Source organism: Astyanax mexicanus, chromosome 14, assembly GCF_023375975.1.
Source record: "Astyanax mexicanus isolate ESR-SI-001 chromosome 14, AstMex3_surface, whole genome shotgun sequence".
Lineage (NCBI taxonomy): Eukaryota > Metazoa > Chordata > Actinopteri > Characiformes > Acestrorhamphidae > Astyanax > Astyanax mexicanus.
In genome coordinates, this window is record NC_064421.1 from 40,119,810 (window position 1) to 40,146,856 (window position 27,047).

Consider the following 27,047-nt stretch of genomic DNA (forward strand, 5'->3'; position numbering starts at 1 on the left):
AGGTGTATAAATAAATACATAGAAAAATAAAGCGCAAAAAAACTTGCTCATTGTTTTTATTGCAACAAGATCTAAAAAGCTGGAGTCTCTCATGATGACAGTATGAGATTGATATTAAATAAATCAAATAAGTAAGTATGTTGTGTGGGGAAAAATTAGCACTTTTTGTATTTTCCTTTCGTTTTCTTTTTTTTTTTTACATAGTTTTATTTCTAATCGAGAAAAAGGTATAAAAAAATAATTGTTTAGGTATCAGTATCGAAAATTTTAAGACAATACCCAGCCCTAGATATCTCCACAGTAAAAGTTAATGAATGATATACTGTACAGCCCTGCTGCCCCCACACTGACACTCTGACTGAATGACTCAACTGTGATGGCTTCTGATTCCCTGCCCTCATCCTTGGCCTGGTTGATGAATCACAGCCCATTTCCTGTAAGCCACTATTCCCAAAACTCCAGGCTTCTAAACATGGTTTTAATAAGCATGTTTGTTATTGAGACTCTGCATCCACATTTAATTTACAATGTAAAAGACTATGGTACTAAACTGTAATGTAATGCACTTTATAGTATCTCACAAAGGTGAGTAAATGTGACTGTGAAAGCTCTCTCATAGTGGTAACTACAAGTTAAACATGGCACCTCATTGTAAAGAACTTGCTGAGGATCTGAAGAAAAGGATTGTTGCTCTACATAAAGATGGCCTGGGCTATGTCACTATGTAAAAGCTGCTGAAGAGTGAAATTACAGAATTTATTAAGGCATGTCATATTGCACGCCCCAACTGTGACAGCATTCAATTCCATCTTTTCTGGAAGTTGCCATAGCATTTATCCATGAAAGGATTTCTTGAGGAAGCTGGAACTACAAGTTTTATTGAGGGGCATAATGAAGTACTATAAGGTAACAGCCTGTTTACAGCCCTATAACTTTTTTGTACTATATATTCCTTATTACTTAAAAGTGTGGATAAGTTTGGAGATATATATATTTTTTATTGTGATTTTAAACAAGCACATCAGACAGAAACACAGAGAAAACAGCAATTCACAGGTGCAGTAGTATGTTGGAAGAGCATCAGAGAGTGAATTATACACAGTGATAAAATCAACACACTTACCAAAGCAGAATTCAGCTTTTGGTCTGAGCTTGGTGGCGTCACTAACCTGAAAAAAAAGAGAAAGACATCGGTCATGATGTTTTCAGTGTTGGAGGCTCTGTTCAGTTCTACTGTTTTAAACTACTAGTTGGTTAAATGCAAAATACTTTAAAAAGTATTTTGTCAATAGACTATGTGCACATAATGTGATGTAAAGTCTTATACCGTCCGGTTATAAGCAGAGGTGGAAAAAGTACTGAAAAATAGTAATTAAGTAAAAGTACCTTTACTTTGCTAAAATTCTACTCAAGTAAAAGTAAAAAAAGTACTCAATTTATAATGTACTTTGAGTAAAAGTTACATAGTTACTTTTAAATTATTTGATGTAAAAAAGCACAAAAATCATAAATTAAATAATTATTACCATAAATAATTTGGATCTTTCAGGCAGTATTTGTTCAGAACACCCCATAAACATTTTCAAGAACAAGTGGCATAGGTCTCTATGATCCATTGTTTTCTTTACTGTTAAAAAGTTAAAAGGTTCCCCCGAGCCGCACACACAGACCCCAGGCTACACAGCTGATTCACACAGCGTCTCTACGGCTAACCATAATAAACACTACATGAAGAAGTTCAGCTGCGCTGCCATGGAGAACAAAACTCATTTTTTTTTTATTCAGACAATTTGTTTTTTTCCCCAGCATTTTATTTTTTACTCAGTAATGAGGAGTTTTCCAATGTAGTGAAGTAAATTACTTGTGTCAAAGAGTAATTGAGTAAAAGTAAAATTACCTATTTTAAAAACTACTTTAAAAATTACAAATTACTCATAAAATCTACTCAATTACAGTAATGTGAGTAAATGTAATTAGTTACTTTCCACCTCTAGTTATAAGAGAGCATAGACAAGCAACACTTTTTATACTCAGCATTTACAAGTGGCACACACTGCACAATTCTCTATTGGACACAATGTGCACTGTTTGATTGTAAATAAAACTACTTTAGTAATCAGTCCTGTGAATTTTCTAGGGTCTAGGGAGCCTTTTGGGACTTGATATTCAAATACAGCAGCCTTCAGAATCACATCACAGTCTCTAGGTCCCAGATTCTATTAGGCCATGCGTGAAAAAGCTAAATCAAAATAAAACAGCAGTAAACCTTACTTTGGATATGTAGGTGAGTTTGAGTGACCCCACACATTCCGCTCCTATCGGCAGATTCTGAAATTCAAGAACAGAATAAAGTTACAAAAAAAAAAAAAAAAAAAACATCTTTTTAATCATATGTGAAACAAGTCAGCTGTGTGGCAGTGTGAATCAGATATCTTTCATTCTGATTTGGGTCCCTTTACTCTGTGGTATTAAAATCCGTCAAGCCTGCCTTATATGCTGAAAAAATGTGTTTTGATGTACCATTCCCAGCACATAACTTACTTCCAGCTTGGATCTTCACCAGCTTCAACTCTTCTGGTAAGGCTTTCCACAAGGTTCAGGAGTGTGTTTATGGGAATTCTTGACTGTTCTTCCAGAAGAGCATTTGTAAAGTCAAACACTGGTGTTGGAGGAAAGGGCCTGGCTCACAGCCTATTATTCATCCCAAAGGTGTTCTATAAGGTTGAAGTCAGAATTCTGTGCAGGCAAGTCAAGTTCTTCTACAATGAACTCGCTCATTCATTTCTTTATGGACCTTTTTTGTGCACTGGTGTGCAGTCATATTGAAACAAAAAGGGCCTCAAAACTGTTTCTGCAAATTTGGGAGCCTGAAATTGTCCAAAATCATTAAGACAGGGTTCATAAAATGTTTAATCAAGAAATTTCCATGACTTTTCATGCCTTTTTCAAATTCTCATGACCATACAATTGTTAACACATCAGAGCAGACATGGACAATAAACACAATCATAATCATAATCGATCACAGTAGGGCTAAAATTAATTTGATTTTAAAAATCTTTAAACAATGTTGACACAATATTCAATAATAAAATGTGTGTCAAATATTGAGAGCTCCATTGTGTAGGGCTAAATTAGTGAATTAACTCTGAGCCGAGCTCAAAAAACATATTTTCTCCATCGATAAACTGGAACACAAAGATTTATAGAGCAAATTTCCATGAACTTTCCAAAACTTTCTGATACTTTTATTTTTCTGAAACTTACCCAGGCCTGGAAATTTTTTATTTTGAAATTCCATGACTTTTCCGGGTTTTTCATGACCGTATGAACCCTGATAAGAAAGCCTTTCACTTGAACTGAAGGGCCGAGGCCAAATGCCACACCATAATCCCCCCTCCACCAAACTTGCACTTGTCACATCGCTGTCAGACAAGCAACGTTCACCTGGCAACCAGCGAACGCCAGTGAACAAGAGTCCAGTGATGGTCTGGATTACACCACAGCATCCAACACTTTGCATTGTGCTTGGTGAAGTAATTCTTGGATGCAATTTCTTAGGGTGCTTTCACACCTGAAAGTCCAGACCGTGGTCCGAACCAAAGTTCATGTGTTGCTACATTGTATATATTTGGTCCGCTTATTTTTGTTTTCACACTGCAGTTTAGGGAGCTCACCAAAGATCTTTGTGTGATACTCCTACATCCTTTCATCATCACTTACGTATCAACGCGTTTTCCTCAACTTGGGGCTGATTGGTTTTAGAAGGACATGCGTCTGACGTTGGTGTGTTGACAATTCAGCGGGTGGTTCAGATTAATTTCATCTCCACAGTAGTGCTGCTATTGCAGCAGCAGCAGCAGCAGCTTCAGGCACATTACTCTAGGTTAGTTAGCATAAGCATTAGCAGCTAACCTCACTAGCTACACTGTGGAACCTTAAGTGTTCCGGTAAGACAGGCGATATTAGCTGGCGGTCCGTCCCACGTAGCTTGTCTTAACACGGTAAACACGCAGGTTACAGTCCAATAATACTCAACTGTGAATGACGAAAGCGCTAGCACTTAGCACAGTTAGTGGCTAATGCTAATGCTGCTCCAGCAGCATTGCTAGCCAGGGTTAGCAGATGGCTGATAATATTCGCCTTTGAACAGAAATAGAGCTGGCGCTTAGAGCGGTTAGTAGCTAATGCTAATGCTGATTCAGCCTTGGTGCTAGAGAATCTAAACTTAAACTCCTGTATAAAGCTGCACTTCAGCAGAGTAGCTATACTGCTCCTTACAACCTGACTGGTAAAATAAATATACACATAAGGCGTTCCAGATTTATAGTGTGAAAAATAAGATACCAGAAATCATGGAATTATTGTGGTTAGTTTCACAGAATTTGACAACCAATATAAAACAATGTACTACTATGTGCAAAGCATAGCTTCCTCTAAGGATGGCTTTTTTTAATATTATAAAATAAAAAAAAAAGGCTAAAGATTCAAAAATTAGAACAATAAATTATGTGGTTTAACATAAGTTTACAGAAATACAATAAATTAAAACAAGAATATCAAATATTGATATTTGACACCACGTTTCTCAGACGAAACAATGCAATATCTCTCCATATATCTATATTTTATCCCTACTGCTGACAGTGACTGATAGCGTTCTTGTACCTGTGGGTTGTCCATGTACCAGAACAGGTTGCCTTGCTGGGTGTCCAGGAGGAAGTAGCGGCGGAGGAACTTGCCGCTGCTCTCCAGCTCCTCAATATCCAGGAAGCCGCAGATGCGGTTCTGTCGGTCCACGTAAGGCATCGCTCCTCTTCACTGCTCATTCCCCCTCCCTGTATCAGTGCACCGCAGCTGCAGGACAGAGAGAGCGAGAGAGAGAAAACGAGTGGAGAGCGTGAGGGGCTGTGTTATAACAATAAGCATGCATGACAATATCCAAGACGTCCTCCTCCTCCCCCTCCGTTATTCGCTCCTTTGGCAACACGCCAGCAACTCTAACACTGCCGTTAGTCATACCCTCACATCCATCCTCACAGGATCTGAATCAGAGCATGTGCACGCAGAGGGTACCCCCCCCATCCACCCCCCCATCCAATCCCCCCCTCCCCACCGCCCCCTCCCCACCCCCTGCTGTAGGCAAAGTCTGTAGCCCAGAATACATAAAAGGGGGATGAGTCGAACTCAAATGCTCAAAGTTTTGAAGAATAGAAGAATAAACTTGGCAGTTGGACTATTGAAAAATGAGCTAATTAGCATTTTCTGGAATAGGGAGAAACAGAAGACACATGCAAAGCACTTCGCAAAGAACTGACACAAAACTAAATAAACGGATTAAATAAGCATGGCCGAAACAAAAGCATATTTATGCAATGCTTGTGCTCGGAAAAGTTGCTTTCCCTGATTCCTGTATGAAACAGGTTTACCCTGCTTTTAAGTGGTCTTGATTTTACCATACTTAAAAAAAGAACGAGGCAAAAAAAAACCAAAAAAAAAAAAACACACCACATGAGCATTTTAAAGCGGGATAATGAAGGTGGGTACATACAATAAAAACATAAATAAATAACAGTGCTATTTAAATTTTTCTAATCATTGGTTTTATATTTTTTATATTTACAATATTATTCATTTATATTTTTATAATTTAGACAGTCATGCAATGATCAATGCTTTGATTACTGTGACTCCATACCAGTGTTGTTTTTGACAGGTGATTTTGATTTAGTTTTAGTCTTAGTCTTTTGATTAAAACAGTTAAGCTACTATTTTAACTTCAGATTCAAATACAAGATATCTGTTTCTGCCACAAGGCTTCTGAACAATCCTCAAGTGCTGGTATAGTGCCAAGCAACCATTTCTCATGGACATGCTTGTTCATACATTCCATGTGTTAGCAGATCTGCAAGCTCAGCAGACTGACCTAATAGTCTATACACACAGCTGTGCAGAAACCAAGCCACTGGGTATACTGATTAATAGGAACTGTAAAATTAGACTGTAATGCGGTCTTACCAATGGGGTTATATAGAGAGGAGGATGAGCTGTATGTAAGGTTGATTTGGGGTGGGAATCACAGGGCTTAATATTAAAATATTAACATATTACGATTACGATTAGGGGTGGGCGAAATGGCTCTAAAATATTATCACGATATTTCAGGGTATTTTTGCGATAACGATGTACTTGGCGATATAGGAAACAAGAAAAATAATTTATTTATTTTCAGGAACATAGTATAAGAGTATGACAGCATAATCATAATGTGGCAAAATAAATCATGCAGCAAAGAATATTGTAGAATATTTAGTGCATGCATATAAACTGCAAACTAAAACAATTAAACAATAAATACACTTAAAGCTTCACAGTAAATAATAGACCACTTTTAAGAAAGGACATCTCTATTATCACGATATGGATTTTTAATATCACAATATTTCTGTGTCACGATATATTGTAAACGATATAATATTGCCCACCCCTAATCACAATGATATCAAAAGTGATACTGTGATTCTGTAATAGGGCTGCCACTACTAATCTGGTCTAGTCTAGTCTACTAATCTGATGATTATTTTTTCAATCATAGTATAGTCATAGTCATAGTCATAATTGTATTTGTACTTCCTACTGGTGCAGCCCTATTCTGTGATTCTGTGAATATATCACAGGAGATTTCTCCACAATAGTTCTCGTCATCTGTGTTAGTGAAGAAGATAAAACAAAGAATTTAACAGATTTACCAAATTCTTGTAGGTTTAAATTTTTTTATTATTTTTTTTTATTCAAACAAACACTGGATGTTAATCTACACAGATTTCTCATCTGAAAATTGTTTAATTGGGTGAGTAAAGTGCTTCCGTTTATTTACAGTAAGCTTAGATTTCCATTAAGGCTAGCCGTGGTTAGCAGCTTATGCCGCCGAGTATCCCTGAGTGTTCCGGTAAGCCAGGGTAACATCTTCCTGTGTAGCTTGTTTTAACACGGTAAACGTGCAGACTACAGGCCGATATTACTCACCTCTGAACAGCAAAAGAGCTAGTGAGGTTACCTGGTAATGCTAATGCTGCTCCAGCAACGCTAGCTGCGGTTAGAAGCAGGCTACAGGCCGATAATACCCACTTCTGAACAGCAAAAGAGATAGGGTGGTTAGCGGGTAATGCTAATACTGCTCCAGTCTCCAGTCTCGGTGCTGGAGAACTAAACTGAAACTCCTGTATAACTCTGTACTTCAGTGGAGTGGCTCTACTGCTTCTTACAACCTGACTGGTAAAATTCATAAAGTGCACTGGATTAAAAGGTGCACAGATGATTTTTGTAAAAATTTAAGCATTTTAAGTGTTCCTAATAGTGCGAAAAATACCATAATTATTATCTGGCAGTAGTATATTCTAATATATTCTAATAAAAACATAATACCCTGAAATACTCCAAGATATTATTTTAGGATGAAATCATCCACCCTATTATACGTCCATTCATTCACCTTTAACCCTCATCCTTAAATGGTGCACAGTGCTTGTTTCCCAGGGATTGCCAATTGTGGCCTGGCTTAGTTCTCACAGATTTGTTACAGCAGTCTAAAGGAATCAACTTGTTCAAGAAAATTAAAATAGATAAAATAGATTGTTTTCCTCTTCAACAAATGACTTAGCTTAACTTAGATTACATGTTTTTGTTCATAATCAGCAAAATAACTGTAATAAATAAACAACTTAAAACGCGCTCACTACAAATAAGTGCAGCAAAGTGCTGAAGTCAATAGACGGAGAGTGTGAGCGGACACTCAGCCGCTCTCTCGCTCAGCAGATAAAGACAGCATTATTCCCTCTATTCTGAAGGCCGAGACATTTATGGCAGAAGCTGAGGACGTAAAGAAATAAACAGGCAAAGCTTGTGACCAAAACAAGGCCTGCTGTGTCATCAGCCAGAGAGAGGAGAACAATGCACCACATGAGTCACCCAATCAGAGCACACCAAACACACTTGCACTGATTTCTACAGCACAGAGTGAGCCTTGTGCTCCAGAATGTTCCAGGACTCGGTGAAGGCCTTGCTCTCCAACAGTGCAAAGATCACCAACTGACCAACTAACTATAATATAGATATTATATAACAGCCTTTCAGAATTGAGCTGCTCCATATTATAACAATATAACAACCCTTTCTTTGATTTGGAAAAATCCGTTATTTTTTCTGTTTCTTTAAATTTGGTCAAGATTTCTTTTTCTTTTTTTTTTTTATTAAACACACTCAAATCAGCTTTATTTAGACACAAAATCAGTTTTTGGTTAATGATTTACATATTAAATATATGGTACAGAAATATAATACATATCCAATGTGCAGCAATGAGACTCTTGCTAAGGAGACCCTATCTTACACCCTGCAAAAGGCGGGTTGCGATGCTTACTGCTATCTTACACCTCGCCAACATTTTATTTTCATGCCTTGTGCCTGCATCATTTAAATAGCAACAGGGCTTGTGAATATATCTATGCAGATAGCCATGGTGGTCTGGAAATGAGGTGTGTTCAGCTAAATTTCTGGTGTAATGCTGTCCTTGCAACAGAAAACACAGGTGCACCACTGACTGAATACAACGTAGACAGACACCAAGAGTCAGGCATTCATGGCTATCTTGGCCACACAGGCTCATGGACTTTTTAAATGAAATTTTAAATGAACAATAAAAAGAACAGAAAATAAAATAACACAGCTGTTCCGTTAAATTTCCAGCTTGCCCACTTTCACAGTGTGAATGACAATGTCAATTTCCGTTAGACACATCCAGGTAGCTGCACTGTTAAAATAGCAATCTGCCAAATTCCGACTTTACTGTTTCTGCTAGTTAACTTGTCATTTTCCAAATACATTACAAACTAAGGAAACTTAGTTTACTCCGCTACCTTCTTTAATTCTTCTCTAGTTGAGAATTGGACTGAAATGCCGTAGAAACCAAAAGTTCAGAGACCATGTTCACGTCTATGATTTGTCTGGTCAATCAATTTAGAATGTAATTTTATCGAGTTATATTTAGTTTGTATAGAGTTAAGGAAAATTTAACTTGTCACTAGGGATGTGCCATATCGTATCGCACGTGATAATATTGCCAAAAACTTTGAATATCGTGAACGATATTATACCCTGAAATATCGTTCCATATCACCCACCCCTAATTATCATATCAGGATACTACTTTTTTGCTGTTTTTAGCAAAAGAAAAATTCACACTGTTCTCATTTCCCATTATATATCTAAAAGAGACAGATTATATATGTCCAGTATAATTTATTTTACTTTAATCCTGGATATATGGAGATATTTGAAATGCATTATTAGTATCATAGGATCACTGACTTGTTACACTGTTACAAATCTGATATATATATTTTTTTTTTAATATCTCAGTTAGCCATATAATATTGCAAGCAATAATAAAATTCTAAATAATTTTTCAAATTCAGTATTTTGTCATTTCGGCAAAAGTATTGTTATCGTGAAAATACCATGAATATTGTGATATTATTTTAGCGTCATATCGCCCACCCCTACTAGTCAGTTGTAGGGCTGCAGGGCTGCAACTAAATATTTTGGTAGTCGACTAATCTGACGATTATTTTTTCGATTAGTCAACGATTATTTCTGCCAACTCTAAAAACAATAGAAACAGCAGAACATGAGGTTTAAATGGCATTTACATATCTGAATGTTGTTTAAACATGGAAATTACTGATATTTAGTGATTTAATATGTAATCTGTTGTGTTTGGGCACATTTGGAAAGTCTCCCATTGCACTTTTGTCCCCTGTACTTTGTGTAATGTGTTACTGTTACAAATTAACGATTAGTCGACAATTAAATTTGTAGACGACAAATTTAAATAATCAAAATTGTCGATTATATCGACTAATCGTTGCAGCCCTACTTAGTTGCAGATACAAATCCTGAGGTCCCACAGAAAAAAACTGGTTGGTTGTCGCCCTGTCTCCTGCTAATGTGAACGCAGGATAGGCAGCTGCTTAGAGCTGCTGATTCTGGGACAAGGTTTGAAGAGTGCAGAATAATTATTTAATGTTCTGAAATTAGTATCATCTGGCCTTTTCTACTAATAGCTGTGAAAAAAAAAAACTATTGTACTAACTAGATAAACTGAGTCTTATTTTAGACGCTTGGCTAGTTTACAGTAACGAATTTACCAAAAGTGCCCAAACTTACAGAGGTGCATACTACTCTGTGTGTGGAAAATGTATATAAAATATAGTCTCAGAGTTAAGCAGATTTGCCTGGATCTCTAAATCCATGCATGATCATTCTTCCCACTCTCCCAGACACAGGTCTCAGTGCTTTTCACTGCTTCCATCTCTCTTATCAGTGTTTGTAGCTGCAGCAGAGGCAGAAAGAATACAGTGCAAGTCTGGTCTTGTCAGAACTTCACCAGTCATGTTCACAAATACAGTGACTTACTGTCAGCATGATGTCATAATTCTAAAGTTGATTCCAAAAAATACAGCTGTAAAAATGTCAAGAACAAGTCTTCGTTCAAATTGACTCCTTCAAGCTATAGGACGAATACAAGGGATCAATAAAGTTTCATGTGAGATTGTATGTTTTTTATTTAGATTTATATGTGGCACAATAAGAGTTACCTGTCTGTATAATAGATAATTACACGGCACATGTGAGTTCAAGGTATAGCTATAAAGAAATATACAGTTAACATAAGATACAGGGTAGAAACACTGTTTACAAGGTAAAATTCAAGCACTTTCAAGGTCCATTTTCAAGTTTTTTTCAGCACCTTTCAGCTGTGGTAAATTAATGATAACGGTGATATCTCAAAACTGCAAATCAGTGATAATCAATATATCGCAAAACTATTCCCCACACTTTACATCGACATCGAAGTAAATAGCAAGAATTATGGATTTATTAGTGTCAGTTTCACACAATTTAAATACCATTGGTCTTTACCGTATTTTTACGCTATTCATTTAATTGAGCAGTTACTGTAGTATGTCAAATTTGGGATTGAGTTGAGAGCATTTATACATACATATGCTCAAAATGATTGATTTGCTTTTTGTCACACTGCAAGAGATGGTATTATGTTTACGTGAGCACATTCAGAATTGTGTTTGGTAACAGCAGAAGGAGAAGAAATTAAATCAAAAGTTTTATGATTCAAAATGTATCACCTGTCTCTAGAATTTGCTTGCTATCCAACTTGATTGGGTCAATAATGAAATTGAGACACAAAAGATTACTAGGCAAAAAACTGTTAATAATTTTTTTTACTGAAAATGTAGAGGTGGGTAACCCAGATCCAGAAAATAAAAAAGGCCACCCATGGCTTTGTACTGAACGGCTTTGCTGCAGATAAAAAACCCTGGGTTGATTTTTTACCTTCTGGACCTGGGTTACCCACCTGTAGTATTTTATTGATAATTTAGTTTTTTTCCCGGGTGCACTGTACAATCTGGACTCAGTTATCGTTTGCTTAAGGGTTACAATTGTGTAAAAAAGATTTAAAAAAATGTAATTACATTTTTTTTACAGTTAAACAATAGGAAAGCACGGTTTGACAGGGTTGCAGAACTCGACAGTTTTTTTTCTTAAAGCGAACTTATGTAGTCAGATAGATATTTGTTGTAATGTAAATGCAGTCACAATTTCAAGCATTTTTAAGCACTTTCTCCAAAATTCCAGCACTTTTTAGGCCTTTAGAACCTTAAAAATAACATAATTTATTAAGTTGGAGATGGCAAGCTGCAGTTCCTAAAGGGAACTATAAAACTGGCACTAGGGATGTGCCATATCGTATCGTATGCAACATCATCGCCAACATTTCTCAATTTCGTGAACGATGTTATACCCTGAAATATCGTGCCATATCACCCACCCCTAGTTATCACATTAGGGTACTACTACTACTGGAGTGCATTATTAGTGTCATGACATTCTGGATCATTGGCTTCTGTTACAAATCTGATAAAATTATTGTATTTTTTTAATATCTTAGTTAGGGGTGTGTGCCATATCATAATATGCAATAATAAACTTTTATTTCCATTTTGTTGCAGCAGTGTATTCTTGCAATATTTTTTTTTATTCAGTGTTTTGTTATATTGCCAAGAATATCGTCATCACAAAAATAGCAAGAAATATTGTGAAATTATTTTTCGGCCACCCCTAACTGGCACACAGGTGCAGATACTAATTATCAGTCAGTGTAAACATTTACACAGAGTCTATCTATTATAAATGGATACACTCATAATAAATTATTATTTTAAATGCAAATCACAAAGATGACCAAATCCAATCTTAACAAAAACTTCAAATTAATTAAATTAAGTTTATAATGTGAATACAGACATACCACAGATTTGTTTGCACCTGATATAATTAAATTACATAGCAAATCATGGCATTATATTGCTACAGCACTGAGAGGTCAAAAAAAGACTAAAAATGCCCTCATCCTAAAATAACCATAAAATATCACCAAGAGTTTACATGCAAAACAAAGAGATTATCGGTTCTTTACACTCAAAACACTGCATCACATTCAGCACAGCAGTGAATAAAACATCATACCTGGGATGTGACACTGTCAACGGCAATCACTGAATACAGATATTGGTATTGGTATTCATAATGCAATACAACTTGCTCTATATTGACTTATATTGAGATATTACATGGCAATTTCACAACAATAGCTAGACAGCTGTTCATGGTGGATTCATTAAATTTTGGAGCCCCTGGGAATATAAAGCCTCTATACTACATACTGATTTTCTTGTATAGTAAACACTACTCACATATTACCAAAATGCATTATTTAGACCTCTGTGAGAAGTGCCTGGGCATGATCATATTTATCTAGTGAAACTGCGTGGCTGACAGCTGTCCATCACTGTTGAAATTAACCCAATAAGAAATTTATTTAAGCTCAGGTTCCCAAAATAACTAACAGAACCACTATAGAAGTGTACACATGGCAGTCAGCTGTGTCAAGTCAAAGAAACACAAGGAATTAAGTGTTTATTTATAAAGAGATAAATGTACGTTAAAAACATAGCAATTAATAATAAATCTTTGCAAATGAATTCTTGAAATACTGCTGTACTGAAACAAAAAAAAGTGTTTTTATGGTTCCACTTAACACTTCAATATATTGAAACCCAGTGTATATTTGTTTTGTCATTATTAAGTGAATTGTTCATTTTTATTATAAAGATACAAAGTAATTATTTTGAGACTTACTAAAGCAAGATACTAAGTCATTATTTTGAGGTACTCTTTATATCATGTTTTTATTTTGATGTGCTAAGTCATTAACTTGAGAAGTTAAGTCAGTATTTTGAGGCACTAAGTCATTATTTTAAGATACTAAGTCATTACTTTCAGACAATAAATCATTATTTTGCGACACTATCTCAATAATGTGAGATACTCTCATTACTTTAAGATGCCTCTCATTATGTCAAGATAGTAAAGTCTTATTTTGAGATACTACGATATTATTTCGAGATCCTAAGTCATAACTTTGTAGATGTTCTTGTTATTTTGTGACGCCTTCTCATTAATCCGAGATGCTATCTCCGACATTCGCGTTATTTTGAGATACTAAGTCGTCATTTTATGAAACAAGCTAAGTCAGCAAAACATATTTAGTTAAATAACCACATAGTAAAACAAGATAGCAATTTATTTAACCTAACAGTGGGAAAATATATGTTGGATTTATTCATGTTAGGTGGGAGAATGGGCTTCCAATATTAGGAACATTTAGCTAACAATGCTACACATTGCGCTGCACTCCATATATCTCAATATATCCAGGATTAAATTCAAATTAATTATACTGGACAGACATGATCTGTGTCTTATAGATATACAGCTCTGGATTTAAACTTATATGTTTGAGTAAAACGAACACTGTTGTTTTATTCTATAAACTACATTTCTCCCAAATTCCAAAATACAAATATTGTCATTTAGAGTATTTATTTGCAGAAAATGAGAAATGGCTGAAATAACAAAAAAGATGCAGAGCTTTCAGACCTCAAATAATCCAAAGAAAACAAGTTAATATTCATAACATTTTAGGAGTTTTAATCACAGTTTTCATGCATCTTGGCATGTTCTCCTCCACCAGTCTTACACACTGCTTTTGGATAACTTTATGCCACTCATGGAGCAGTTTGGTTTGATGGGTTGTGATCATTCATCTTCCTCTTGATTATATTCCAGAAATTGATATCGTTCACAATATTGAAAAACGTGTGCGATATTATTGCGTACGATCCGATATGGCACACCTCTACTGTCTTGTTACCTAGGTTAGATATTTAGTTAGTTAAGGTTAATTAGTTAGCTAGTTAGCTAAAGTGAAGTGAAGTCAAGTGAAGTTAGCTAGCAGAAAGCAGCACAGGTCTCAGGTTTAATAGAAAGCAGTAAGTTAACTGTAGCGTACACTCAGAGCTTATTTATAGAATAAATACTAATGAAACACGATATAAAGAGTTTAAGAGAGAGAGAGAAAAGCGCAACTACAGACTCTGATCCTGCCATTATTATCCAACGCTAGCTAGCCTAGCAGCTAACCAGCTGAGGAGTGAGGTTAGCTTCCTAAAGTAAAGAGGAAATCTCAGCGGCCGCCACTCTCTCTGTATTTACAGTAAAACCCGTGAAAAGTCTGGTTCTCTGTGAGACAGATATTAATGTGATAGTGCTGATAATGTGATTTTAAACACTCACTCGGGTTCAGCGTGTTGTGATATTCTTCCAGAACTGCCAGAATTTGATTCAGCCCATATCCCTTCTCCAGCACTCCAGTCTACTCCAGCCCACTCACTGCGCAGGGTTCCTGAAACGGAAGCTGTTCTACGTCACATTTTGGGACTTTTAATAATAATATTCCAAAATTATGGAAAACTTCAGAATACAAGTTTTATATTATTAATAAAGTCAGAGAAGTGAATTTAATATGTTGCATAATACCCACCCATGCAATTATAATATTTCCAAATGCTCGTTTTGCACAAAAAAAAAAAATCAGAAAAAGGTTAGGAAATATATGTATATTTATTTATTGATTGCTGTTATTCAAATAGTATTTTATGAAACATTAATGGCTATCCAGATATTTCCTTTTAATAAAATAGATTATAGGGTGGATATAAAATGTAAAGATGTTATACTTTCTTGGTTTTTTACACTGCCTTATTCTACTTTTCCTTTTTATATTTATGTTTATTTATCTTGTTTTCATTATTTTATATTTTATATATCAAGAGTGTGATTTGTTAATTATATTCAAAATATATATATTTTTACAATATTAACTGTTTTCTATCTTTAAATTACTATTTTACAATTCTAAATTAGGATTGTTTCTGGTTGGTTTTACTGCTAAACTGAATGAAAGTTACAGTTATTGTTCTCAGAACCTTCAAACTCTCAAGTTTTCTGGATGTTCTAAAATTCTAAAAATAAATCTAAAATATTATATATATATATATATATGTTTAAATTATTTGTGCTTTCTTGTTGTGACAACAAATATTAAGTAACCAGAAGGAAGGCTGATTTAAATTTAGCATATATGACCATATATGGACTGGAGGACTATTCTCAGTGCAGCAGTAACACTGAGGTAGCACTGCTGTATCTGATACACACACTAAAACACCTCAAACACCACCACCATACTGATCAGTGCTAATCACTGCAGTGCTGAGAAGAGTGACCCACCAACCAAATAATAATATCTGTTCTGTGGTGGTCTCTCCTGTGGGGTCCTGAGCATTGAAGAACAGGGTAAAATCGGATAATAATAAAGTATACAGAGAAACAGATAAAGGAATACTGTCTGTAATTATAGAAAAACAACATATAAAGGTATGGTGAGTCAGTCTTTTACTAAACTCTTGCTCCATCTGCTGGTAGGTGAATGTTCAGGTTATGAGTGACTCTTAACTCAATTTCAAACCAAATTGAGTGGAGCTTCACAGGGTGAAAGAAAAGAAGCAACTATTGTTCAGAACCTCCAGGAACTTCTTCAAGATGCTGAGAAAACTATTTCAGGTGACTCTCCTTCATGAAGACACTGAGATTAAAAACCAAGAGTGAGCAGATATGTCCTCAAAGATAAATGTGCTACTTAGAAGAATCTAGTAGTAATCTAGAAGTATAAAACTTATTCTGGTTTGTTTAACAGTCTTTGTTTATGTAGCCGGTAGGGCTACAAGTAAAACTTTTATTTTGAAAGGAATCCCTGGGGGCAGCCATAGCAGTGGGGAAGCCCATAGGGAGAGTGCTAGAGATTAGGGGGGGGGACTTTTATTTTGAAGTTCGGTGGTGGGGGCGGCCATTTTAGAGGGGCATTTTAGTCTCGCGGTAGTTTGCCAAGGATCGTTTGGTCTCGTTGGGTCACCGGTGGGCCGCAGGCACGGTGTGTAGTACCGGTAACTGGTTTAATGCGGATAATTATATCCTTGTTTTATAACTCGAGTGAGTTTTTTTTAGAAAATAGACTGTTGCGATTCTGGATCCGAGGTGTGAAACCTCCTGAGGGGAGTGAGGAGCTTCTGGAGTGGAGGGAGACTGCGTGAGCTTGTGTATGAGCTAACCATATGAGGTGAGAGCTTCACCTGGAGGGTGGGCAGGAGCTGAAGGAATACTCTTAATTGGGCAAATACTGCTGTTGCACAGGATGGCGCATGCCTGTGATAGTAGCCACTGTTCTACATACTGTTTTTAGAATGTTTTATTATATAGTTTAATTCTAGTGTTATACTCCCTGCTGTAGTCTCAACCTTGTGGGAGACCCAGTCCTAGTCCTAACTAGAATTTGGTTGATATAACCCAAAATACCGATTTAACCTACTGCTGATATTAGTGGGGTGCCTGAATCAACCCAAGTTACTAATTCAATAATGGTTAGGTTTCCTTTTTTTTATGGAGTATAACCTCAGTAAGCTCTGAGTAATTAGGATTCACCTCAGTATTGTATTTGGTTTTCAATTCTGGATGTATGGGTTTAATGAGTGTGTATATTTATTTTTCTAAGTTTGGGATTTGCTTTGTGTAGGTTGTGATTTTTTTTTTTTTTTTTTTTGTTATTTTCATCGCAGTATATTTATATGCATGTGAGTGTAGTGTGAGGTGATACAGCCGTACTGAGTGTGAGCCCTTGGTTGCTCGAGATTAAAGTGGGTACATTCCTCTTTCTTGGGGAACCACCATTTGATACTTGAATAATTTTATTGTCTTGGAACATTTTTTAGCTACCCTAATAAAATTATCTACGTTTTATTTTATAATCTAAATACTGAATGAGTAAAATTGTGTTTATAGAATTGTGTATGGTTGTTTACCCCGTTGTGGGTTGAGAGTGTACTCTGACATTTAAAAACAAGAAAATAAAGATTCCTTGTTTGCATCAGACTCCATGAGAATGTACTTGTGTCCTTAACTGTTAGAGGGTGTATGTGGGACTAATAGATTACGATCAAAGGTTGAATTGTGGGCATTTTGGTCAATCTTTTTTTTATTAGGGGTCTCCCACCCGATATAACAAGGGAGTGGCGTAGTCATATTGCCTTAAATGGTGGGTCAAGGTCACATTTATGGCGTAGTCGGCAGGGTGGAGTTTTGATGCAAGAAAGGAAAAATTATACTTATAGTAAGATATAATCGTATACTAATAGTGGCTGTAGTTGTGTTGAATTTTGGCACCCCATGGTTTATATATAAGGGAGAACAGAGAACAGTGGCTATTATCTGAAGACCAGCTGGGATCCAGGACCAAACCTTCAAAGAAGATTTTTTTTTTTCCCTTCTTTGTTTTTCTTTTGGGGTTGGAGAAGTAATTTGTTTTGCTGCTTATCTTGGGACTCTGGAAATATACATATAGATAGATAGATATAACAAAAAAAAAAAATATATATATATATATATATTTTTTTTTTGTTTTTTTCCCTTTTCCCTTTCCGCTCTCTTAATGTCTGTAGTAGATTCTGATATGGAAGAGCAGCTTAGAGTTTTGGCTGAGCGTGTACAACAGCTACAAGCTGATAATGAACGTTTGCGCTCCAATGTAGGGGCTAGTGCTAGTGCTAGTGATAATGCTACTGAAGGGAGTGTTAATCTTTCAGAGACACGTGGGGTAACTGAACGATATGTATATATGCCTAGAGAGAGAAAATGCCCTAGATTTTCAGGGAAACCTACTGATGTGTTAACAGTGGAGGACTGGGTTGAAGAGGTCCATCGGTCCTTGGAGAGCCGTCACATGTCTCAAATCGAGCAAGCTTTGTTCATATATGATCAATTGGACGGTGAGGCTAAAAATGAAATCAAATTCCGCCCCATTAGTGAAAGAAATGACCCGAAGAAAATTTTAGATATTTTAAAAGAAATTTATGGATGTTCTCAATCCTATATAGGCCTTCAGAAACAATTTTTTCAGCGTAGACAACTAGACGGGGAATCTTTACGTGAGTATTCCCACGTTTTGCTGTCCCTTATGGAAGCAATCAAACGTAGAAGCCCCCGGTTGATTTCAAATGCAGACCATCTGGTGCGTGATCAATTTATTGAACACGTAAGAGATGGTATGCTTCGAAGGGAACTTAAGCGATCAGTGAGACTTGACCCTAATGTTTCTTTTTTGACTATTCGCAGCGAAGCCATCCGATGGGTGGAAGAAGGCGAGCATGTGGGCAATCCAAGGGCCAGGGCGTATTCTTGTGACACTCAGGTTGAAGTCATGGGTGAGTGTAACATGGAAAGCCAGACTGTAACACCTAAAGCTAATACGGAACTATCTGAATTAAAGGAGTGCCTGAGAAAGCAGCAAGCACAGTTAGACATGCTGATGAACCATCTTTCCTTGACTAGCACCCACCCTCCGCCTCATAGGGAACCTATGGCTAATGCAGCTGGACAGTTTCGTTACGATCCTACAGGGAAGCCTATTTGTTTGCGGTGCAACCAGGTAGGACACATTGCAAGGTTTTGTAGGGCAGGAAGGGGACCAGGTATGGTGCCTAGAGGGGGGGACAGTCGCTCCAGTCCTAGGACGGGTGTGGTGGCCAGCATTTCAGAGCCGCAGGGAAACTAGAACCCTCTGGTGGCGAGAGCCAAACATCAGGTCAGGGTAAAGTGGGCTCAAGGTTAACTTCTGGGGATGGGTCAAAGCTTATGGGGGAGTGCCCGGTAGTAGAAGTAGTGATGGGAGGGGTTCCGGTGTCTTGTCTGTTAGACACAGGCTCCATGGTAACCACCGTGACAGAAAAATTCTTTGATGAACATTTACAGTCTCTATCAGGCCAACTTCAAGAGTGTCGCTGGCTTCAACTCAGAGCAGCTAATGGGTTGGAAGTTCCTTATTTGGGTTATCTAGAGGTTGACATTCAAGTCTTGGGTAGAACTTTACCAGGGATGGGTGTCTTGGTAGTAAGGGATCCTAGTGATCCCCATACTAGAGTCCAAAAGTCCAAGGTTCCAGGTTTACTAGGCATGAATGTGATTAGCCCATGTTACAGCGAAATATTCCAGCAGCATGGTTCTTCCTTGTTCCAGACCACTCTTTTGCAGTCAAAAAGGAATGCCTGGAGACAGGTGTTTGCCGAATGCCAAAAATTAGAGTGTTTGCCAGCAACCGGGTATCTAGGACCAGCTAAGGTGGCCGGGCGTACAGCAGTGCGTGTCCCTGCAGGATCAGTGAAGTTGGTGGAGGCCATAGGAAACCAGCATTTGGGGCCATCACTGCAGTCTGTGCTCCTTGAACCGGGCAATGGAAGGCTCCCTCCAGGTATTTTATTATCTAGAGCTTTTCTTTCGTTTAATAGAGGACAGTTGGTTGTACCAGTGGTAAATGTAGAAACTAGGGATATATGGATCCCTCCCGCTACTGTGCTTGGAGCATTGTTTTGTGCAGAACAGCAGACGAGTAGGCAGGTACTGTCTTTTGAGGAACAGACTGGAGTAGAAGGGCGAGTAGCAGTGATTAGGTCCTTGAGTGTCGGACATAGCGAATTGGATTTGTCTAGTCTTTCTTGGCCTACATTGTCTACAGAGCAGGAACAGCAAGGAAAGGCTCTACTCCAACAGTTTAGTGGAGTGTTCAGCCATAGTGAGGGTGATGTGGGGTGTACTAACTTGATCGCCCATGAGATTCCTGTTTTAGATGATATTCCAGTTCGTCAGCGGTACCGCCGTCTCCCGCCGTCACAGTATGAGCAGGTCAAAGCCCATATTCAAGATTTGGTGGATAGGGAGATTGTCCGGGTGAGCTGTAGCCCCTACTCGTCTCCAATTGTCGTGGTCCAGAAGAAGGATGGGACGATACGGCTGTGCGTGGACTATCGACAGTTAAACGCCAAGACTCGAAAAGACGCTTATCCTCTGCCAAGGATAGAGGAGTCCTTGGATGCTTTGGCAGGGGCAAGACTGTTTTCCACCCTTGATCTTACCAGTGGCTATAACCAAGTTCCCATGGCTGAAAAAGATAAACAAAAGACTGCTTTCTGTACCCCATTTGGGCTCTTCGAGTTCAATCGAATGCCCTTTGGACTTTGTAACGCCCCGAGTACTTTTCAGCGTTTAATGGAGCGTATTTTTGGTGATAAACGGTTCCATTCGCTATTATTATATTTGGATGACATAGTTATTTTTTCTCCATCATTTGACACTCACCTACAGCGTCTGGAAATGGTACTGGGAAGACTGCAACAGTACAATTTAAAATTGAAACTTGAGAAGTGCCATTTCTTTCAGTCAGAGGTTCACTATTTGGGACATGTGATTTCTTCGAATGGGGTGGCAACAGATCCTGAAAAGATTCGAGCGGTTGCAGAATGGAGACGTCCCGAGACGGTAAAAGAACTTAGATCCTTTCTCGGGTTTGCGTCATATTATCGCCGCTTTGTGGACCAGTTTGCCAAAATCGCCGCCCCTTTGCATAAGCTGGTAGCAACCTTGCAAGAGGGTAAAAGGAAGATGAGTAACAGGTCTTTGGAAGGGAGGTGGGATAATCTGTGTGAGGTCGCCTTTAATGCTTTGAAAAATAAGTTAGTGACTGCACCAGTGCTAGCGTATGCTGATTTTTCAAAGCCATTTATCTTGGAAATTGATGCAAGCCATAGTGGTCTTGGGGCCGTTCTGTCGCAGGAACACGAAGGAAAGAAAAGACCTGTTGCTTACGCCAGTAGAGGGCTTCACCCAACAGAGAGAAACATGTCAAACTATAGCTCTATGAAGTTGGAACTCCTGGGGCTGAAATGGGCAATAACCGAGAAGTTCCGTGAGTACCTGTTGGGGGCCAAATTCATGGTATTTACTGACAATAATCCATTGAGCTACCTACAGACAGCAAAATTGGGAGCAGTAGAGCAGCGGTGGGCATCCCAACTGGCCCTCTTTGACTTTGATATCAAGTATCGCCCTGGAGGGGCGAATCGCAATGCTGACGCTTTATCTCGGCAGGTCGAGCGGCCACCCCCTGTGACGATCCAAGAAGTAACACCAGGGATTGCAGTACCATGTATTGACCAGGAATTGCCAGGGGTACAAAACACCGGAATGATTGCCGAAATGAACACTCTCCCTTTGCGACGAAAGGCTGACTTAATGGCTCTGCAAGCAGATGACCCCATTATTGGGGCATTTTTGGTGTACTGGAGAAGGGGCTACCCGCCTTCGGCAGAAGAACGAAAAACAGAGGCACGGCCAGTTCTAGAACTGACCAACCAGTGGAAAAGGATCAGAAACCATAGTGGAGTACTGTACAGACTAACTCATATGCCAGGGGAATGTAAAGAAGTGTTACAGCTGTTGTTGCCAGAGGTATTAATATCTGAGGTGTTGACAGCTCTCCACGATAATCACGGACACCAAGGGTGTGAGAGAACCACTCACCTGGTAAGAGAGCGATGTTATTGGCCCCAGATGAGGAAGGAGATCGAGCAGTGGTGCCAACAGTGTTCTCGTTGTGTGGCCGCCAAAGCGGTGTACCCAAAGGTGCGAACTTTTCCAGGTAGTCTAATTGCTTGTAAACCCTTGGAGATTGTGGCAGTGGACTTCACAGTACTAGAGCGGGCGAGTGATGGCCGAGAGAATGTGTTGGTCGTGACTGATATATTTTCAAAGTTCACTCAGGCTTACCCCACCACCGACCAAAAGGCCAGTACAGTGGTGCGTATTCTGACCGAAAAATGGTTCTATCTGTATGGTATCCCTCAGCGAATACATTCAGACCAAGGTCGAAATTTTGAAGGAGAACTGATGAAGGCTCTTTGTAAGGTGTATGGGGTGGAGAAAAGCCGCACTACTCCGTACCATCCAGCCGGAAATGGACAGTGTGAAAGGTTCAACCGGACGATGCATGACTTGCTGCGAACGTTGCCAGTGGAAAAGAAGCGCAGGTGGCCCCAACATCTTCCACAGTTAATTTTTGCATACAATACTACCGTGCATCAATCCACTGGCCACACTCCATATGAGCTCATGTTTGGCCGAAAACCACAATTGCCCATCGACTCATTGCTGGGGAGAGTGGAGGAGCAGTTTATGGACGGATCAGTGGAAGATTGGATGACGGAACAGAAAGAATTTCTTCAATTCGCTTATGCCAGTGCGGAATGCCACTTGAAAGCAGCAAGCACCCAACGGGCTCAGAAACATCAGACTGGGATAGCCCCAGTACTTCCTGTTGGGACTGTTGTTTTTAGGAAGAATCATGTGCAAGGCCGTAATAAAATTCGGTACAAGGTGGTGAAGTGTTTAGATGGAGATGGTAGAGTATATACAATTCGCCCAGAAGGAGAACAAGGGCCAGATAGAAACATTCACCGGACAGAATTGCGAGTGGTTCCGGGACAAGATGTTGCTGGCCCCGCAGACGTCCCGAAAGAAAAGCAGGGGGCCCCAGAAGAGGAGCAATGGGAAGGTAGCCAGAGCACAATTGAGGAGGAGGAGTCCCAATGTTGGGTAGTAGAGCTTGAAACTGACATTCCTACTACAGATCCGCAGCCTCCCCAACCAGAAGTTTGTCCACCCCAGCCAGTACAGGTAGCACTGAGGCGCTCAACAAGAACCACAGCAGGTAAACACTCAAACCCTCATAATCTCCCCCGCCCAATGGCTGATCCAAGGGGGTCAGAGGGGACTACAGTTCACCCGGTCCTTAATACAGTGCAAGGGTTTTTTAGACCCTGGTAAGAGCAGGGAAGGTCACCGAGACGGTGACATTTCAAAGTGGGGTTGAATGTAGCCGGTAGGGCTACAAGTAAAACTTTTATTTTGAAAGGAATCCCTGGGGGCAGCCATAGCAGTGGGGAAGCCCATAGGGAGAGTGCTAGAGATTAGGGGGGGGGACTTTTATTTTGAAGTTCGGTGGTGGGGGCGGCCATTTTAGAGGGGCATTTTAGTCTCGCGGTAGTTTGCCAAGGATCGTTTGGTCTCGTTGGGTCACCGGTGGGCCGCAGGCACGGTGTGTAGTACCGGTAACTGGTTTAATGCGGATAATTATATCCTTGTTTTATAACTCGAGTGAGTTTTTTTTAGAAAATAGACTGTTGCGATTCTGGATCCGAGGTGTGAAACCTCCTGAGGGGAGTGAGGAGCTTCTGGAGTGGAGGGAGACTGCGTGAGCTTGTGTATGAGCTAACCATATGAGGTGAGAGCTTCACCTGGAGGGTGGGCAGGAGCTGAAGGAATACTCTTAATTGGGCAAATACTGCTGTTGCACAGGATGGCGCATGCCTGTGATAGTAGCCACTGTTCTACATACTGTTTTTAGAATGTTTTATTATATAGTTTAATTCTAGTGTTATACTCCCTGCTGTAGTCTCAACCTTGTGGGAGACCCAGTCCTAGTCCTAACTAGAATTTGGTTGATATAACCCAAAATACCGATTTAACCTACTGCTGATATTAGTGGGGTGCCTGAATCAACCCAAGTTACTAATTCAATAATGGTTAGGTTTCCTTTTTTTTATGGAGTATAACCTCAGTAAGCTCTGAGTAATTAGGATTCACCTCAGTATTGTATTTGGTTTTCAATTCTGGATGTATGGGTTTAATGAGTGTGTATATTTATTTTTCTAAGTTTGGGATTTGCTTTGTGTAGGTTGTGATTTTTTTTTTTTTTTTTTTTTTGTTATTTTCATCGCAGTATATTTATATGCATGTGAGTGTAGTGTGAGGTGATACAGCCGTACTGAGTGTGAGCCCTTGGTTGCTCGAGATTAAAGTGGGTACATTCCTCTTTCTTGGGGAACCACCATTTGATACTTGAATAATTTTATTGTCTTGGAACATTTTTTAGCTACCCTAATAAAATTATCTACGTTTTATTTTATAATCTAAATACTGAATGAGTAAAATTGTGTTTATAGAATTGTGTATGGTTGTTTACCCCGTTGTGGGTTGAGAGTGTACTCTGACATTTAAAAACAAGAAAATAAAGATTCCTTGTTTGCATCAGACTCCATGAGAATGTACTTGTGTCCTTAACTGTTAGAGGGTGTATGTGGGACTAATAGATTACGATCAAAGGTTGAATTGTGGGCATTTTGGTCAATCTTTTTTTTATTAGGGGTCTCCCACCCGATATAACAAGGGAGTGGCGTAGTCATATTGCCTTAAATGGTGGGTCAAGGTCACATTTACAAAATAATTCAGCATGTGTTCCTGTATATATAGGGGGGGGGGGGGGGGTAACTAAGTATAGTATAAGCTAAGTAAACAAAATGTTATTCCTAAAAAAAAACAAAAACATTTTATTTTGAAATCAAACGCATGTGGATGTTAAACTACACAGATTTTTGTCCTGAAAACTGATTATATGGGTAAGTTAAGGGCTTCCATTTATTTACAGATTTACAGAAGTCTGTGGCAGCAGCATTAGAACTAGCGGCTAACTGCTAGCGCTATCCGCAGTTAGCACCAGTACAGCCAGACAGCGCTACACTGAGGAACACTGCCTGTTCCAGTAGGCCAGGGTGATATTAGCTAGCGGTTTGTCCCACGTAGCTTTTTTTTTTTTTTTGTTACTTTCCTCTGAACGGCAAAAGAGCTAGCGCTTAGCGGCTAATGCTAATTCTGCTCCAGCAGTGCTAGCTGGGGTAAGTAGCAGGCTACAGGCCAATAATTCTCACCTCTTACCGGTGAAAGCACTAAACCTGTATGCTGTTCTTCATTGGAGTGGCTTTACTGCTCCTTACAACCGGACAGGTAAAGTTTATGCATAAGGCGCAGTGGATTATAAGGCACACCGACGATTTTTGGGAAAATTAAAGCATTTTAGGTGCTTCAAACATCTACATCACAGCCAAATGTCAGAGGGATTTTCTGATTCTAAACAAACCAATAGTGTACCAACAAACAGTGTTTAAAAACTCATCCATATCACACTACAGGACAGCATTTTTACTTGAAAACCTTTAAAGTATTTACTGTGATAATTATGGTAGGAGTCTGGCACATTTAAAAAACGTATCTTGGTAAAGTAAACATATTTAAATAAAATGCCAGATTTGATTATAAAAAGTGCAGGTGTTACCGATTTAACCTTCTACTAAAAATAAATAAATAAAAAAGCATATATTTATCTAAAAGTAAAAAAGTCATAAAACTTTTTTTTTGCTGTACTAACACAGGGTGTTTAAGGAAAAATAGAGTGGCGATACTTCCCATCCATATACAACCTGTGTGTGAGGACATCTTCTTCTCTGTGTAATCCTTAACCATGACAGGGGTCTTATCAGCTTTTATAAAGAAGCATTTAGAATTACTATTAACAAACAGTATGCGTGAATGTCTCTTAAATTGCAGTTTTTTCTGCTGTTAATGTACTTACAAAGGTTCAGTTAACTCAAAATGTTAAAGCAACCTGCTAACTAACATCAGTAAGTTTGTTAGGGTCTGTTACTGTGCGTATCCGATCACTGTCAGGTCTGTTGTCAGATGAGTATGTATCCTGTTACCAGATCCTGTATTTGCATATTGTGTGTGAGGAGCACAGCATCTGCAGTATAAACCGAGCCAGGTACTGTGTGAAACATCACAGCTTGATCAAATGACTAATGTGTTAAAAAAGATTTCAGTGGTTAAAAATTAAACAGATTTCTACAAAGTGGTTTTGGTGTTAAATAGTTCTCTGCACAGAATCTTACAGACTCTGTGTCAGTGTTTGCCATGTCTATAAAACAAATTTAGAGGTGAGTAATCTTGAAAAGTCATGTTTTACGTCTTGACACTCAAGTCAAAAATAAATTATCTTGCACTGGTACTGAAGTCCCAAATCAAGTCCCTAGTCTAGACTCTCAAGCCTCAAATCAAGTCCCAAGTCTTGACTCTCAAGTCAGGAAGTAAACTCTCAAGCACTGGCACTGAACTTCTGAGATAAGTCCAAAGTCTTGGCACTCAAGTCCCAAATCATATCCCAAGTCGTGACTCTTAAGTCCAAGACAAGTTCCCAGTAGATCCACATATCTATAAAACAAATTCAGAGGTGGGAACAGAGTATTAAGTTGCATGCAACAAGTAAGTTGCAAGTCTTGACCTGCAGGTCCCAAGTCAGTTCCAAAATCTTCAATCTTAAATCCAAAATCAAGTCTTGAATTTCAAGTCCCAAGTCTTTACTCTGATGTCAATTCAGAGGTGGGAACAAGTGACTAAGTTGCACGTAACTCAGTAAGTTGCAAGTCTTGACTATCAAGTCCCAAATCAAGTCCCAAGACAAGTCCAAAGTCTTGGCTCTCAAGTCCTAAATTAAGTCCAGGAACAGTATTTTTCACTTTGTTTGAGATTATTTTACCCCATAAATCGTTAATGTCTACCTAACATGTCTTAGTACATAATTTTACATACATTGCTTAGTATGTATTTAGTCAAAACCCATTGTAATGCAGCCCTCACACTGATTGTGATTAAGGAAAGAGCGAACATGCACTTTATTTAAATAAACGAGGCCAGGTGCCATTAGGAAAAATGTACTTTTTGTGTGATGTACAAAGAAA

General features: G+C 38.6%; 1 protein-coding gene across 4 annotated transcripts in view; it reads right to left on the bottom strand.

Annotated features, from left to right (window-relative positions):
* The window catches only part of plekha1a (pleckstrin homology domain containing, family A (phosphoinositide binding specific) member 1a), a 30,320-nt gene extending 15,437 nt beyond the window's left edge, over positions 1–14,883 (bottom strand). For all 4 annotated transcript variants that reach the window (XM_049463928.1, XM_049463927.1, XM_049463930.1 and 1 more), the window contains exons 1-4: positions 14,776–14,883; positions 4,669–4,857; positions 2,272–2,328; positions 1,124–1,169 (exon numbers count right to left, since the gene is read on the bottom strand). In XM_049463928.1, coding sequence (XP_049319885.1) covers positions 1,124–1,169; positions 2,272–2,328; positions 4,669–4,809 — 244 coding nt within the window. In that variant the 5' untranslated portion in view covers positions 4,810–4,857; positions 14,776–14,883. The remainder of the gene's footprint in view (positions 1–1,123; positions 1,170–2,271; positions 2,329–4,668; positions 4,858–14,775) is intronic.
* Positions 14,884–27,047: the final 12,164 nt, after the last annotated feature.